General features: G+C 51.3%; 7 protein-coding genes across 7 annotated transcripts; 3 read left to right on the top strand and 4 right to left on the bottom strand.

The window, feature by feature from the left end:
• Positions 1–339: 339 nt before the first annotated feature.
• NCS57_00792100 (MFS domain-containing protein) lies at positions 340–2,036 on the top strand (the record flags this gene model as incomplete). The annotated part of the gene is made up of 2 exons (XM_053057756.1): positions 340–870; positions 927–2,036. 2 exons carry the CDS (start codon positions 340–342, stop codon positions 2,034–2,036), a joined length of 1,641 nt encoding a protein of 546 aa, XP_052913951.1.
• Positions 2,037–2,883: 847 nt separating this feature from the next.
• Positions 2,884–4,693, top strand: NCS57_00792200 (uncharacterized protein; the record flags this gene model as incomplete). Its single annotated transcript, XM_053057757.1, has 2 exons — positions 2,884–3,043; positions 3,090–4,693. 2 exons carry the CDS (start codon positions 2,884–2,886, stop codon positions 4,691–4,693), a joined length of 1,764 nt encoding a protein of 587 aa, XP_052913952.1.
• A 610-nt stretch (positions 4,694–5,303) lies between these two features.
• NCS57_00792300 (CAP10 domain-containing protein) lies at positions 5,304–7,567 on the bottom strand (the record flags this gene model as incomplete). Its single annotated transcript, XM_053057758.1, has 2 exons — positions 5,304–7,055; positions 7,109–7,567. 2 exons carry the CDS (start codon positions 7,565–7,567, stop codon positions 5,304–5,306), a joined length of 2,211 nt encoding a protein of 736 aa, XP_052913953.1.
• Positions 7,568–9,301: 1,734 nt separating this feature from the next.
• NCS57_00792400 (uncharacterized protein) lies at positions 9,302–10,498 on the bottom strand (the record flags this gene model as incomplete). Its single annotated transcript, XM_053057759.1, has 1 exon — positions 9,302–10,498. The coding sequence occupies one exon, from the start codon at positions 10,496–10,498 to the stop codon at positions 9,302–9,304; it is 1,197 nt and encodes a 398-aa protein (XP_052913954.1).
• Positions 10,499–10,871: 373 nt separating this feature from the next.
• NCS57_00792500 (uncharacterized protein) lies at positions 10,872–12,230 on the top strand (the record flags this gene model as incomplete). Its single annotated transcript, XM_053057760.1, has 1 exon — positions 10,872–12,230. The coding sequence occupies one exon, from the start codon at positions 10,872–10,874 to the stop codon at positions 12,228–12,230; it is 1,359 nt and encodes a 452-aa protein (XP_052913955.1).
• A 259-nt stretch (positions 12,231–12,489) lies between these two features.
• On the bottom strand, positions 12,490–14,037 carry NCS57_00792600 (FAD-binding PCMH-type domain-containing protein; the record flags this gene model as incomplete). The annotated part of the gene is made up of 1 exon (XM_053057761.1): positions 12,490–14,037. One exon carries the CDS (start codon positions 14,035–14,037, stop codon positions 12,490–12,492), a length of 1,548 nt encoding a protein of 515 aa, XP_052913956.1.
• A 1,091-nt stretch (positions 14,038–15,128) lies between these two features.
• Positions 15,129–16,585, bottom strand: NCS57_00792700 (uncharacterized protein; the record flags this gene model as incomplete). Its single annotated transcript, XM_053057762.1, has 3 exons — positions 15,129–15,804; positions 15,857–15,971; positions 16,027–16,585. The coding sequence occupies 3 exons, from the start codon at positions 16,583–16,585 to the stop codon at positions 15,129–15,131; spliced, it is 1,350 nt and encodes a 449-aa protein (XP_052913957.1).
• Between the last annotated feature and the right edge of the window lie 268 nt (positions 16,586–16,853).

Below are 16,853 nucleotides of genomic sequence, written 5' to 3' on the forward strand. Positions count from 1 at the left end.
TTTCGACCAGGCCTGCTTCTCACAACTTCCTGCATGCTGTAAACTGGACCCCTTTGCTGGTGCTGTCACGAGGCTCGACAAGAAATCGTGTCGAGAATCTCTGTTGTCGGCCCGATGGAGACCCCAGATTTGATCAATCCACGTTTACCTCCACACTTGCCGATCCGGGGTCGCTGTGGAGTGAGAGTCTGGGCGCTTCATACGAGATCGTGGGACTCACCTTATAAAATGGGAACTTGGGGACGAGATGGAGTTTTGGAGGAGACCATCATCACTCAATCGCTTACACTAGAATTCAATTCATCCTTCCTAGCTCAACATACTTCGTTGATCCCCGTCATGGACGAGTCCAAAGAAAACTCCAATCACCATGAGGGCGACAACGCCGCCCGGAATAACCCTGCAAATCCAGGCGTTGCCGTTGGCCTGTCCCCAGTCGACAACATGCTCAGGGCAGCCGAAGAGGCCGCCCTGCACGAGAAGGAGATGTCCATCAGGGCAGCCATCAAAGCTTACCCAAAGGCCATCGCCTTCAGCATGATTGTATCCCTTTGCCTTATCATGGAAGGCTACGATACTGCTCTAGTAGACGCCTTCTTCTCCCTTCCACAGTTCCGAGAGAGATTCGGCGAACGCCTTGAGAACGGGGATTATCAAATCACCGCATCGTGGATGTCAGGTCTCAAGACTGGCGTCCAAGTTGGCCAGATTCTGGGACTGATGGCTGCTGGCGTCATAGCCGAGAGATATGGCTACAAGAAGACAATCTTGGGGTCCCTTCTACTGCTTATCGGCTTCATCTTCATCTTTTTCTTTGCCTCACATATTGCCATGCTTTTTGTGGCTGGCGTTTTGTGTGGTGTTCCATGGGTATGATCATACGTCTCTTTCACAAAGACGTATCGAGCTGACTTTGACAAACACAGGGAGCTTTCCAGACATTAACGACCACTTATGCGGCTGATGTGACCCCTATCCCATTGCGACCGGTCCTCACCACCTACGTCAACATGTGCTGGGTGATGGGCCAGCTCCTCAGCTCAGGTGTGTTGCGTGGGCTCATTGACCGCCACGATAATTGGGCGTGGCGGATTCCCTACGCCATCCAGTGGGCGTTCCCACCTCCCATCATCATTGGCGTTCTTCTTGCCCCTGAGAGTCCCACCTGGCTCGTCCGCAAGGGCCGCCTCGAAGATGCTAGGAAAGCTCTGAGGCGGCTGGCCAGCGGACGATCCGAGGACGACATCAACAACACAGTGGCCATGCTTGTCTACACAGACCAAATGGAGAAGGAGTCGGTCGAGGGCGTCTCGTACTTGGACTGCTTCAGGGGCACAAACCTCCGCCGCACTGAAATTGCGTGCATGGTCTGGGCTGCCCAGGTTCTATGCGGCATCTGGTTCGGTGGCAATGTGATTTACTTCCTTCAGCAGGCTGGCTTTGATCCAGCCAGATCATTCGACTTTGGTATTGGCACCCAAGCCCTTGCGCTGGCCGGCACCATAGGCGCCTGGTTTCTCCTCCCTCACGTGGGGCGCCGAAGGCTCTATCTCGTCGGTCTCAGCGTTATGCTCACTGTCCTGATGGCTGTGGGCTTCATGGGCATCCCGGCCCGCATGTATTCCATTGGCTGGGCTTCAGGCGCCTTGATGATGGTCTTTGTCGTCACGTATGATCTCACCGTTGGCCCAGTCTGCTACTGCCTCGTAGCAGAGATTCCGAGCACACGCCTGCGCATCAAGACTGCGGTCTTGGCCCGCAACACGTACAATATCATCAGCATTGGGGCCAATTTTCTGAATGCGCCCATCCTCAACCCAGGGGCATGGAATCTCCGAGGCAAGGGAGGCTTCATCTGGGCGGGTCCTTGCGCTATAGTTCTCGTCTGGTCCTTTTTCCGCCTGCCAGAAACAAAGGGGCGAGCGATCTCGGAGCTGGATACTCTCTTTGAGAGACGCGTCAGCACAAGGGACTTTGCCAAGACGGAGGTTACCATGTTTGACCAGAGTCAGAATGAGAAACTGGGTGTTGAATAACCTTGGCCCGATTGGCTTTTGGTCTCTTTGACAAGAGAGTTCAGGAGTTGCTTTGGAAACTAGGGATTTCTGTACAATGTAGCTTTCGTTGCCAGCCAAGTCTACTCGCATCAAGATACAGTATTCTTCTAGAATTATAACACAATGATTTCTGGACGATGGAATCGAGTGGCGAGCAGTTGTCGGCGATGGGGTCGGTACGCTCGTAGAACTACACCGAGTAGCCCAGAAGGGCGTTTCGGCAGATACGCTAGGCCGTGTAGCTAACCGAGGCCATCTCAATTCGACGTAGGCCATAAAGAAATATCCCCGGCAGAGCCCTAGTCGTGAGACACAAGGCGTAGGATGGCGCGCTTAACATCGTCGAAGCGGCCCTGTCGGACTAGTAGCTATTTGGGGGACTCGGATTGTAGCCCCACAAGGATATCGTATGATTGCTGCGGGAAGATCTAGGTCAAGAGCAGGGCCTGTAGGCTCTGGTCGAAGAAGAGGCTTGTCTGTCTTGAGTATTTGAAAGCTGGTGCTAGGATAGGACCTCTCGCCAAAGGAGGGTGTGACGCACAAGTTTAGGAAGCATTGTCGGACCGACAACATGACTTGATCGGCATCAACGGCCCCATCATGGGATCAATGGATCATACCGGAAGCCCGTATCAGTACAGACGGAGAAATAACCGTGTTTATCGGCTCCCATCATCTCCAGTTGTGCACCCCGCACATCCCCACCGTTCTGAGTGAGTGAGCCTTGGCCAACACTGGTTTAAGTACTCGTCTTGTCCTGTGGACTGAACTTGCCCAGACATCTCTCCATCTTACCCATTTCCTCACTCTACATGTCTGGCTTACAATGAGTGTCACTACGACGTATACCGCCGCCCTGGCACAGAAGACGCAGGGCTTCCATCCTCGACCAGAGTATCACCTCAAGGCTCCTCAGGGATGGATCAACGACCCCTGCGCTCCGGCCTTTGATCCAACAACAGGCACATATCATATCTTCTATCAATGTAAGAGAAACGGTTACTCTGAATGCCTCTTTTCTAACACCGCCAGGGAACCCTCGGTCTTGTGATTGGGGCAACATCTGTTGGGGTCATGCGACTAGCCCTGACGGCCTACGTTGGAATCACAGCGCAACCAACCCGGCGCTCCAACCCAGTGAGCCGTATGATAAGGATGGTATCTGGACAGGTTGTCTATGGCCAACTGGGCCTAAAGGCGAGAAGGACCAGCTCACGGTTATCTACTCATCCATCACATGCCTGGATATTCACTGGACCCGTGAGCACGTCCGTAACTCCGAAGGTATATCGCTGGCGACGTCTACGGACAACGGGAAGACGTGGAGGAAAAACGACCTAAACCCAATCATTAAGAATGAGCCGGAAGGCCTCAGGGTGACGGGCTTCAGGGACCCGTTCCTCGCGACTTGGCCTGGTCTTGATGAGATCCGAGGCGAGAGGAGCCTCTATGGGATTCTTTCAGGCGGGATTGCCGGCAAGACTCCAACTGTCTTCATTTACGCCGTCTCCCCGGCCGATCTTACCGAGTGGAAATACCTGGGACCCCTGGTCGATCTTGTTCCTGGCTTCCGCGTCCCCGGGCCTTGGACAGGCGACTTTGGCGTCAACTGGGAGTGTGTCAACTACATGACCTTGCGAAGCGACACTGACGAGCACGACTTTCTCCTTATGGGGACGGAAGGGGGTCTCAAGCACGGCAATAAGGAGGGAAGCCCTGATAACCTTTACGCGTGGTGCCTCTGGCTCGCTGGCTCTCTTGAGCAGACTGCAGAAGGGCCGAGGCTAAGGCATGACTTTGACGGGATCCTAGACCATGGAACCTTGTACGCGCCAAGCTCGTATGAGCATCCCGTTACGAAGAAGAGGATCGCGTTCGGCTGGATCAAGGAGGAAGAGCTCACGCTGGCCCGGCGTGAGGCTAAGGGCTGGACTGGCTACCTGTCGCTTCCCAGGGAGCTCTTCTTGTACAACGCAAGAAACGTGGTCAGGGGTTTAAAGTCGTCGTTGGGTGAGATCCGCTCTATCAAGGTAATCCCCGACGGCTCGGGAGTCAACACCATACACACGCTCGGCATCCGGCCGCTCGACAACCTGCGCCTCCTCCGGCCCTCTCGGCCAGACGAGTGGTCAGCCATCGGGAGTTCTGATACTTCAGGCATCCTGAAACACCATACTCGTTCGACGAGCTGGGAGCTGGAAGCCCTCATCAACGCACACGACCCGCACTCCCGGCGCGTAGGCTTCCACATTTGCCACAACGTTGATACCTCGCTGCGGACCAGCATCTTCTTCGACACGCAGGAGGAGAGAATTTTCGTGGACAGGAGCGCGTCAAACCACGAGCCGAACATTCGAAAAGATACTCTGTCAGGGGCGTTCACACTCTTCTACATCCGCGAGCAGGGGCGCGAGACGCTAGAGGCGCTGAGGCTACGCATCTTCCGAGATGGGGATACGCTGGAAGTCTTTGCGAATGACCGGTTCGCGCTGAGCACAACAGTCTGCGTAGATGAGACGTGTGGGGGGGCCAGCTGGTTTGTCGAGGGCCGTGGCGGTGCGGAGGGTGTGTTTGAGACGATTCGGCTATGGGATGGCCTCGGGCGAGAAGACGGGAGAGACCTAGAGCAAGGCTAGGAATTAGTCCGCCTAGTGTTCAAGTTTTACCACCATAATATGCCAAGTCCAGCTAGCATGAGTATCTTTGGTCATCCTTTCGCGAAGCTCCAATGCTCCGCTTAGAATGAAGTGCACCTCCAAGATTACAGTGATAGGGACTGTATAAGCTGTGTCATCATTCACTTGTCGTCCAACATGTATATACTTAATTTTCGCTTGCTCACTTGAGGGGGAACCTCTACCAAGTTGCATATGTCATGGTCCAACGGGCAAGACGTCTGCGCAATCTTCTTGGCAATCCAGAAAGTCATCCATGTTAAACGCAAGCTGTAATCCGGCAAGATGGTTCAGTCCCGCACTTTGCTTTTTTTGCGCTCCCACAAACAGCACGTGATCTTGCAATCCCTGAACCTCAAGCTTCTTTATCTCGTCGCTAACATCAGCTACCTCCCTGTACCACCATTCTTCTTCATTTTCCTCTCTCCCTCTGGTAAATGCGGGAAGATGCATGGCTGGTCAACTCACTTTCGGATTTCGTAGCTGGATTTCAGTGTATGCCCTCGCGCAATCTCTCAAGCAGATACAAATTCTACATGCAATTGTCTTATTAAGTATCTTTCATTATCTTTCAACTCGCTAGTCTTTTCGGATCCTGCAGCCTGGCTAGTTCCAATATTAACCTGTAGGTATAAACAGTCATGTCGACCTGCCTCAGAGATCTTGAGAACCAGTCTCTACCCTGCTCAGAAATAGTCTTGGCTATTCTTTGTCCTGCTTCCGTTGAAGTGAGATAGGAGACAAGCTCGGGAAGCTCTTCGAGGCTTTGACTGACGGGCACGTAGTGAACCCAAGGCATCAATCGCTCGTCGTGCCATTCTCGGAAGATTGTCTGCTTTAACGGTACTGAGTTTGATGCCAGAAGCTTGTAGTAACGCCCGCTTATTCCGTTTCCGTCCGTGTCGAATACGAGCCGTGATCTGAGCGCCTCATCCTTGTCTGCCCAAGACTTGGTGCTGAAGTAGGTGCTCTGATCTCTGCAGTACTGTCTTTCACATTGGAAAATCCTAGTGAAGGCAACGTTAAATAACCGACTGTTGAGGAAAGTCGAGTACACACGTCCAAGCATGCCGTTCTTTTGTCTTAGATAAGAATGCGGCTTCTGCTCCAGGTTCTGGGCCAAGGCCACAAATCTCTGTCGCTGGTGGTGTCGCCATTGGTCATCGAAGACAAATCCGCCTGTTGTTGAGCCAGCCCAGTACAAGTTGTTCCATTTACTCTCCCATTTTACATCGGTCAAGATGTCGTATTGAAACTCTTTTTCGATGTATGCTGGGCTTGGGAAGAGAATGTCGCCCATTGTTGAAGGTGCACCTGTCGACAATATCGGCACCAATCCCTCAACGAGGTGAAAGGTTTTAGGGCTCATGAGAAAGCCGTGCATGTTTTTGTATTCGGGGTGTAGGCATAGGTCCTTCGCCGAGAAGTGGTTTTTGACAAACGGCATGTTGAATGTTTCTACCAAAGGCTCGGGGTAAGAGCTGCCAGTTTTTCTCTGTGAATGGACACAAGAAATGCTGAGCCTTTCCCAGGTCGCTTTCTTTGCCATGTCGGTCAAGCTTAACTTTGCTGTTGGGTTGGGGGGAATTAGAACCCTCGGTTCGTCAAAGTGGTTGATTAGAAACTTGACGTCTGGAAGCTCTCCGGGAAGCTCCCCCAAGAGGGTGTCGAACAGAAGACTGTAGTGTCTATCGAAAGTCCGGTAAGGGTGTTGGCACTTGGTCTTGGCTTCCTTTCCTGAGAAATCGCAGAGCCAAACTTCGCTCCGTGGTGTTCCCTTCACCTTTGCCATCACATTGAGAACCTCCTGACCGCTCAGTTTCCAAAACGGAGAAACGATATCGTAAATTATATCGTATTCATCAATAATAGGCGATTGATTTGACTCTGCAAACTTGAACCAGGCATCGAAGCCTGGTGGAGGCTCTTGGCGGTATCGTTGTCGATATTCATCGCTGGCAGCTTCGTAGCTTTTCGATTGGTTTCGGAGGAGATCTTCAAAGCTATTCGTCGCGTGACGAACCAAAGCTTCAACTGGGTGCACTGGAGATGTTCCAGAGCTGTTGGGTGAAGAGGGCTGTGCATTTCGAATCGCCCAAACATTGGAAAGATAGGGAAGAAGAGAGATGAGGAAAAAGCCCCAGAGAATTGATTTGCCTTTGGGTTGCCCAGGAACCAAGTGAATTATTTGGCAAAGCGCAAGCAATGACACCATAACATGGAATAGAGCTCGCATCTCTGATGATTCTCGGAAAGGGTTGCTCGTGGCTGCGATGGCAAAAGTCCCTATGGCGGGGGCCATGAGCCATGAGGTGTTGTGGGCCTGAGACTTTCAGTAAGAGGTTTCAAATAATCCAAGAATGGGGCATTACTAACAAGCTGAATCATAAAGAACCATGATGAAGCTTTGGAAAGTCCCAAGAAAAGGACGTAGGAAATAGAACTTGTAAGGAGACCCAATGTAACGGATTGGATCCCCAGACCAGCCACGAGAAGAGCCACCACCCGTGTCGAAACTCCAATTATAGATGCTTCAATATCAACGAGAGGAAGATGGTAAAGGCCATCTTTAGGTCTAGCTGTAAGGGCGCTGTAGACAACGAGAAGAGCAGCTACGAGAATGCTGGATAACAATGACCTGAAGAGGTCACCATTCGATAAGGACAGTGCGGCAACAGAAGCCACTAGAGTCACTCCCCATCCCGAATTGACCAGAGGAGAGAGGGTCCAAGCATCGGACGTTGGAAAGTTAGGAGGCTTGTGTCCAAGATACCTCTGGATTATGAAAAGCAGTGGCGTTAGGGCCGGCTGCGTCTTGTCAGTGAGTCGAAACATGATTGCGCAGGGTCCTTCTCACAAAAAAGGCCAGGGAACTACACTCTGCCCTGTAAAAAGAAGCGCCTGCTATTCCAGCAGCAACAATCCATTTTAGACCTGATGAAGCTGTTTGAACTCCCAAATCGCCAAAAGGAGTGGGCGCGGAGCCTTTTGAAGGGGGTGTGCGTTGTGTGTGCTTGATCAGAACAGGGAGCGTCGCCCAGCAGAGGAGCTCGGAAAATAGTTCTGGACGTCGTGAGGAGAGATTCTCTTTTAATGTCGAAGAAGCCAGGGCAGCGGCCGATAATGCAACAAGAGGGTCAACGGCTTTGAGGACTGATGTCCGCATTTTTGTGACGGGGGGTGGTCGACGAGGCTACCTCATCAACGCGGGAGAAAACAATGAAATGAATGCAAGTCAGAGAACCACGGATGCATCGAAATCAGGCTCAGGTTTGAGCGAATAGCACAGCCTCATCGAGATTGCATGATTTTCAGATGCCCAGTCTTGTCGGTACCAATTATTTGGCAGCAGGCTAACAGGCCCATGGCCAACATGCATAAGAAACCGATGGTAGCCTAATGTCACTCAGGCTCGTATCCCATTGAAGGAGCGCTCGGCAATCTATGTACTACTCGTATACCCAGCACGTGGTCGTTGTTGGCTGGGAAAAGGGCGCATGAAGGATGAATCCTTCGACTGAAGAGCCAACATTCTCGTATTGGACCCTGTCCGTCCTGCTGCGTCTCCTCTAGCCCGACCACCCGGCAATCTCGAGCCGAGAACCATCGAATGATGCGGGGCGTCGTAGGTTGCGCGTCTCAGACAATTGCTCCTTGGTCTGGAGGCGCAGCAAGACGGAAGTGATTGGTTTAGAGTACGACGGTACCTTTGTGGCTGGCAAGGGGTAGCCAACAACAGAAGAGAAGACGCACTTGGCTCATTTCTTGGACTCCCTTGGCCTACCGTACCCAAAAGACTCCTTAATGATAATGCTCTTGGCGATTGATTGGCAAGCGGCGCATGCTGCCAGGGTTGGTAAGCTTCGTCTTGGTAATGACGTTTGAGGAATTGAAAAGAAGCAATGAATGATCGACGCGACAGAGCACAGACGCTACCCCAAGAGGCTAGCCTTGTCTGCCAAGCGCTAGCAGAGATGAGCAACAAGGGCGTTTCCGCTTCTGGTGGATGCTTCTCACCCTGTACCTGGCAGGCATGATTACCCTCTTAACAGTTTATCGAACTTATGGTTAAGTTGGATGCTCCACATGCTGTTAAGAAAAGCGACAAGCCAAGAGCGCGTATGGGGCTTACTAGCGACGGTGACGAGTAATGTTTATAGATTTGCCGACGAGCCAGCGTTTCGTGCAGCCGTTGTAGATTAACCTTATTGCTAAGTCACCTACTCCGTACCAGGGGAGGAAATAGAGTGAGGTATCACCATCCATGTACAACAATGAAGAATGCTTGTTCATAGGAAATGCAGGTCAGGTGTAGCACCATGATATTAACACCGTCCTTAAATAAGAATATGGAAAGCTAGTGCACATTATCCAGCCATGAATCAACCAGCAATTAGTTGTGGGGAGGTGTTGCAAGTGATGAGATCAGTCTTGAAATTATGCAAATGTAGCTGTTAAGCAAGCGATTGCAAGGGAGATATCAACGGTAATTAAAAGCTAGGGCCTACCAGACCTGACTTGTCTAGACTCTAACGCGACATGCCATTAGGATGATATACAATGTATATCCTAGAGAGTAAAGCGCCTCGCTATGACTATGATCTTGAGTACCGTGTAGACGTCAGCAAGAAAAACATGTGACGGCCTATCACTAAATACGCAGTCCAGGAAAGAAGCCACAAGACGGTCTCGCTTTTCGCAGTATCGTGTGCACAGTCCTGGAAAAGGCCTTGCCATAATCCACGCCGGGAGCCAAGCAACGATCCAAAGTGAGAGAATGACAGCAACCAGGCATACCAACCATCCCACCCAAGTCAGCCATGAAATGTACCATTTTCCATTGGTGCTGTGCCACTCGGAAAACGCCAAGAAGATGAATCCGGGGACGGAGAAAGGGTAGAACAAGCTGAGGGCTGCAGGTATTCCTAGCACGACGAAAAACACGACATAGATGGCGCGATAGAGTCGCTGTCTGACAAGTCCCTGGTCCACGGCGGGTATCGGTTGTTGAATCTCATCAATCAATTTGGCGTAAGATCTTATTTCCTGGCTTGTTTCCAAGATCGAACGCGGAGGATTCCAGCGCAGTGCCGCAAGGGAGATGAGCTCGAGCGCGAAGAGCGGAATCGCGTATAATACCACTAGCAGGGTAAGGTCAAGTGATGCTTTGGTGGTGAAGGCTTCCGCCACTGTTGTAGCAGCTAGTGTGACGTAAAGAATTCGAGCTGGCCCAAAGGCTTGCAGGTGATCTAGAACCTCTTGCAAAGACTGGCCGCCACCAGATGTGCCTGTTGGGGTAGCCCCGGCATTGTCCCTGTATTCAGGCTTCTCCCACCATGGATCCTCCTTGGAAGTGTAGTGACGACAAATGAGTACCGCCGTAACTGCTTCCCTCGGAGACCTTTTATGTATTATGGCGCTTTGAGTGAGTGCAATGAGAGTGGGAATGAGCTCAAGCAGGCCAATTTCTGGTGCCAGTCTGTAGAACCGGGACCGCTTCTGGTAGACTAGAGACCCGGGCATATGAAGGGCTGAGACCACGGCGAGAATAAGGATCATTCGGATAGCTTGAATAGAGGAGACACGTTGATCGCGGCACCTCTCGGCCACGTCGGGAGTTGGGGTGGGAGTCGCATTTGGGGATGCTTCCAAGGTAGACGTGGCTGCGAGAGAGGCACCACTCGTAGTGTCCGAAGCTAGGCTGGCAGCAACGGTAGTGAGGGTGGCTAGTAGGAAGAAGAAAACAAAAGCCGGGCTTGTGTTCATTGTGCATCTGCCGGATGATGTGGTTCTTTGGGCTAGGGTTCATGGTTTGACGATCTTAAGACCGCGAGAGAAACAGCATAGAACGGTCGCTGTAATGATTCCCAACGAGAATATATTTACTTATAATTGTATTCTACTTTTCAAGAATTGATATCGCGCAATCAGGCAGAGTCGCCCGGTTTATGAGGAGAATGAGGCTATGTACGTACACAGCCCCCCAGGCTAAACCACAAGGCACACCCTGTCGATCTCGAGTTTATCAGAAGATCGGGATCGATTAAGCCCCAGTGAAACTTTTTGAATTCTTCATTATCTTAATCTGCATCTTTAAACCCATGCTCTTGGTGAAGAGGCTTCCATGATATCATGAGCAATGGAGTTCTCTTTCGAGTTCAGTGCCTGGATCATCAACTTTTACTACGCCAGCTGGCTCAACGAGACAAGTTGGGATGAGCCAGAGGACGACTCGTCCAAAGTTGATGACTGCGAAACTCCTGTGCTTCTGTCGCCAACCTTGGTTATCTGGCTAATCCTTGTGCCAGCCCTCGCAAACGCTGCACAACTTCCTGGATCTCTTCTATATCATGGCCACTCTACCTTTTATCGCCTATCGCCAATTTCGGGTCTAGCTGACTGCTTTGTCACATACACCTTAGTCGGGAAAGCGTTGGCTAAGGGGCATTCTTGGCGGCAGTCTATCGCTGGAGTCCTTCTCGTGAGAGAAGGGATAGGGCAGAACGACCTTTGGTGGAGGAAATTCAACCTTTCCGGAAAGACACGCATCGAGGGGTCTGCTTGCACATCGGATGCCGAAGACGAAGACGAAACCGCCACTCTCGCACCTACAGAGTCGTCGGACGACTGGCCCAATCACGATGTCGAGGAATCACATCTCAGATTCGCACTGACTCGAATCACCGAGCCAGTTACCCCCGAAAGAATAGCCGGGTCTGCCCTCGTGCTTTTAGTGTTCGTTCAAGTCGTTGTCCTCGTTGTGCTGGTTCCCGCCATGTCATTCCTGAGGGTGACAGCCATACTTGCGCTGGCATATACTGGTTGCCTTTTCATGTTCGAAATCCTAGTTTGGAGCATGGCACTTGGCGCTTCTAGACATTCCATTGCTGAGATACCCTGGGGAAACGCGGTCGAACTTCTCTGTGACTTGGACCCTGGGGGTGGTCCATTTTCTCTCGCTCAAGACACGAACGACAGTCGAGAATTGGCGGACATCGAGCTCGAGTCTTGTCACTCCCAGGATACGAACGACAACCAGGATACTAAACGAAAGATGCAGAGGACCCCAGCTTGGGGCATAGCGATCAAGCTGATAGTAGGCCTCTTTGGGCTGATCGAAGCTTTTGTCTGGATCGTGATTACCTATGCCGCGTGGAAGGTGAAGCCCCGGCTTTTGTTCCCAGCGGCGGCAACGGCAATCTTGATCAACTTGGGCCTGATGATCAATTATTTGTTTCCTAGGATCGTGGATGTACGATTGGGAATGATCCGGCGGTTAGATCTATCTGGCCAGGAAACAAACACAGCAGTCCGTGTTGGTGTCGCCGCTCTTCGCTGGCTGCTTACGAAAACCACAATGGCCAGTTTCATTGCTGTTGCCTGGCTTGGGCTAGTACTTGCCATGTTTATCTTGGAGAGGGCCGGGGGCTGGCCTGTAGATGAGGGCGAAGAGTCTACTACGCTGCCACAGTGGCTAGTCGGACTGGCTAGTTCGTGACCTCAGGAAGGGGTTGGACTGACGCAGGCTTCTCTTAAGACGTGATACTGTTGGTTTGAAACTTAGGCAGGAAACGGAAGGTTATCACTGCATTCTGTGTTCAAAAATGGGTAAAAATATACGATATTTGTAGCGATCTGTCCTGCTGCGCAGTTGCAACCACTCTTCATAATCTTGATTTATGATTCCATTACTCACACAATAATATCACATAAAACCTGATATAGCATCAACGAAATTGTCAGTTCTACTAGGTTGGCTACTTGCCCCAGTACCTCCACTTCGCCTGACGATGCAAATTGATATCGCCAGACAGAGTCGCCAGAACCATGCCATACAATCCTCCAATAGGCCATTTGCTCAACCAGGACTCGCTCCACTGCTCAGTTCTTTCCCCCTTGGCCTGGACATTGACCTTTACCTTGTCGTAAACCGTCGGCAAAGTTGTGGCGGAATACTTCTCCCTCAGAGCTTGATACCATCCATAGTCGTATAGGTTCCAGAACTCATCTTCTTGGTAATATGTGTGGGCATATAGCCACTTGCGGCCACCAAGAGCCGTGAGTTTGTGTTCCAGGTCACGGTTTTTCGAGATGAATTCGTCAAAGTTTTGAGGTCCCCAGCCCCAGACACCAATGTTTAGCATTGGTTGAGATATTTGAGTCTCAAGAGGAGCCTGCTTCTCCGTGTTGCCCACTGAGTCCGAGGCTTTGCGGTTTGTGACCGGATGGAACGTTGGCATCGAGCATCCTTTCAGGGGACATAGCCACAGCGGCCAAATCCCGAGTGAACGGTCGACCCAGTTGACGAATGTCTCAGCCGTCTCGTAAGGAAGTGCCAAGTCTTGTACAACAAACTGTGAGGAAATTCGGCTGGCGTGAAGGGCATGATACAGTGTCCGAGTATGCGAGTAGTCGTCGAGAAGCCAGCGAAAGAATCTGTTAAACGGGATCGCTTTGAAGTAGGTGTAGCCCTGGCGACCAACCCAGAAGCCGCCCCGGTCATAGCGGAAGAGATACTCGGTGAGCGGCACGTACTCTGTCACAGTTGACGATGGAGAGAGATACCGTGTTTTATCCTGCACGTGAAGGTAGAACCATGGGTCACCTGGATGACTGAAGGTTTGCATGGGACAATCTGAAGGCTTGACATCGGTTGCTTGACCTGTGATGATGACACTGTGATCTTGTGAGTAGACGATGCCGTCAAGGTAGTCAATATCAGAGTTGTCGCATTCCCCCTTGATCTCGGAAATTGCATTGGCAACGCTATCAACCTTGCGATATGTCGTCTTGACGAATCTCTTGGCCTCGATAAGCTGCAACTCCATCGCCGTGGTGATGCCAAGTGTCCCTGCAGCCCCGGCAGCACCGTGGAATAGATCTGGCCTTTCCTGCCTCGATGCTTTGACCACATCACCATTTCCGAGAACCATCTCGACGTAGTTGACGGTTTCGTTGAAGAAGCCATGGCGGAACGAACTGCTTTCCCCTGATGTCCCCGAAAACCCGCCCCCCGCGGTGATGCCGGGGAACTCCATGACAACGGGGGGCACAAGGCCATACGCAATGGTGGCTTCAACTAGACGATCCATCGGGACATTGGGCTCCACGAGACAAGTCTGTCGATTGACGTCTATGGCAAGGACGTTTGATAACATGCTGATATCAACAATGTTTTGGTTGGACCCATGGCGGGGGCGGGTACTGTTTGAGGAGCCGTGAAACACTCGGTATTTCTCTCCAAGCTTGAAGAATTTGCGTACAGCAATCGCAATGTCATCGACTGCTTGGTCATGGCGATCCATGGCGAAGTGTGACTTGTCGACAGATTCTGGTATGTTGATAGAGAGGGATTTGAGGAATGAAGATCACCGGAGAGGAAGAGGGGCTACCGCATTTCTTTGGAGATGAAGACGAGTGACAAGACATGATTTTGTTGAGGCGGTGCAACTAGGGAACGTGGTCTCTTTCGGTGCACTACATGCGCGGCGTCACTAGTTGGTCAGGGGATGTGACCAAGTGCCTCTTTTTCCTTGGCCAAGAGCTCTAGCTTGTGTTTCCTGACAGCTCTGTACACCAAGCCACAGAGAATATTTGTATCAAGATGAACAGGATAAGCTGCGATGTGAGTGGGCGCAGAGATAGGCACAAGTGCGCAGCCGTCTTGTTGACGCCTGATTGGCTGCCTTGCTTCTTCCCCGGTAGAGACGGCGTGAGACAGTCTCAGCCACCTCAACAGTCCGACCGAGACACGTCTACACACTATTCGGGACCGGCCTGAGACTTGAGTCGATCAGGCAAGGGGTTAAATCTCTCATTGCGTCCTTAAATCGTCGGGGATCGTCTTCCGCTCCACAGGATCGGATCGAAGCTCCACTGAGGGGCCTCTGCGGTTCGAGCATAAACGATGGATCGAAAGCTATGGAGTACAGGCCCCGGGGTCACGTATTTAATATGGGGTGAAGAATCTGCTCGATCGATGCTGCTGTAATCCACTCTGGAGCCAAGACTGGTTGATGCCTCTTGCGCCACTCGATTCCTGGAAACTCGAGACATTTGGAGGTTTGCTTGACAGAAGAAAAGTAATATCTTATCCTTGCCTGTCTCGATGCTCAAATGAGTGAAGCGCGGTGGTGATGACTGGGCGTTATCGTGCCCAGCGGAAAGATGGATTTCGTCGCCCGAGAGCTAGAGAACAAAGTCTGTGGATCTCGATGTTTTCACATTCTAGCTACTCAAGGCCATGTAACTGCAGAGAACCCCCAGGGTCCATCTTTGGATAATGACCTCGCTCGTCTTGCTATTGCTGTCGACTTTGTGGTCAGAATGACAAGAAACTTGTTTTCAACGCTATCTTGTCTTGACCGTGTCCAGCACCAAACCTCAAAGTTGCTCATCACCAGATTCCTGGGATAAATCGCCACGGCACGCGTCTACAATATTCCGTCCATGCAGCACCGTACTTAGCCGAACACCTCTTCTCATCCCGAATACATCGATGAATAAGCAGCATGGTCATCCATATAGCATAGACCCAGACCACAGTTCGAGTGCTTCCAACCAACGCACATGTGCTGAAGCTAAGCAATAGATCCCCCACGTAGTTGGCGTGTCGTGACCATCCCCACCAGCCACTGCACAGAAGTAGGCTTTTGTGCTGCTTGCCGTCCGAGGTTTTGAAAGAGGCTACTATGTACTCGGCAGGTTTGCCCCAGATGTTGCATTTTCCGCCAGAGCGGCGGAGCTTGTCTTTCTGGTGGTTGACAGAACGAAACAGAACATAGCCGGCAAGGCCGAGGGCAAAGAAGAAGGCCAGGTAAGGGGCCGAGGCAGATTTTGGATATAGACCTAGGTATTGACCTTGGATCGTGTATGTAGTTGGTAAGAAACAGAAGCAGCCCCATGCAAGGTAGAACCCGTAGTGATCGTGGGCAATGTCGATTGTTCGCAGATACCAAGATTCATTGACGAAAAAGTCAACCACGTATATCGTTTGAAGAATCGTGATGAGAATCAGAGATGGCTCGATGTACTGTTGTGTCTGGTATTGATATGCCATGTTTGAAAAATCACTGGGGTTTCACATATTAGCAACAGTGATGAACTATGCAGATGTAGACTTACATCAGTGTCCAGGCGATCATTCCTGGTCTCCCGTTGCTGAAGAGCTTGAGATCAAAGCTATCGCCAAGTCGCGGGTTCAGCTCGATGCCCATGTAAAAGTCATACAGTGAAGATCCTGAAGGTTTACGTTAAGATTCGCCGAGCCAGCAATAGCAAATACGGCAACGTACCACTGAACTTTCTGTCTTCTGAATGAGTAGGCATTATGTATGCCTTTACAAAGGCAAACGTCGAAATGGCATATCCAGCTAAGTTCATAGCCCCAATCAAACTGCTCCAGTTTCGGGGGATGAACCCGGGATCCAATACGCCAACCAAGCTGAGGACGATATACAGAACATGGGTGATGATCCAAGCAGACAGGCCATTTATCCGATAAGATAGAAGATAGCCAGCTGGAGTCAGCTGCCCTTTGTGTGTATCGCCTGGGAGGTATCGGAACAACAGGGCCTGCAGCCCAACCCAGCAAATGACGGCCAATACACCCTTGATTGTTAGTCGCGGGCCGTATTGGTTGCAGATGCTCCAAAAGCCTTCCTTCATGACCGCCTCTGCAAAGAGGGAGAATGACGCGTCATACTGAGCAAGGGTGATGAAGACGCATATCGAGGTAAGCGGCGCAAGAAAGCACGGCGATGCCGCAATAAAGGAGCGAATCCAGGACCGGCCAAAGCCAGTGCGACCCCAAATATTTCCACTGATAGATGGTGCAGACTTCTTTATCGACATTGTGAGTGTTGTTGTAGAGGCCGAGGTTGGCCTACCTTCTGCGTTTCGCATGGTGAGATCTCGTGTAACCTTGTTTTGCTGTTGCGGCGTATGAAAACGCACGTTCAATGGCTGGGCTTATATGCGCTGCGTCATCGACCGACAGCCAGCTCCCAAGACCTGTGGTAGACGCTTTGGGGACACGGAATGCAACCAAGCTAGCTAGTTTGATAGCGTCAATATCTCCGTGGGCCCCTGAGACTTGCACCACCAATACGGGTCAATGGCG

Source organism: Fusarium keratoplasticum, chromosome 5, assembly GCF_025433545.1.
Source record: "Fusarium keratoplasticum isolate Fu6.1 chromosome 5, whole genome shotgun sequence".
NCBI classification, from domain to species: domain Eukaryota; kingdom Fungi; phylum Ascomycota; class Sordariomycetes; order Hypocreales; family Nectriaceae; genus Fusarium; species Fusarium keratoplasticum.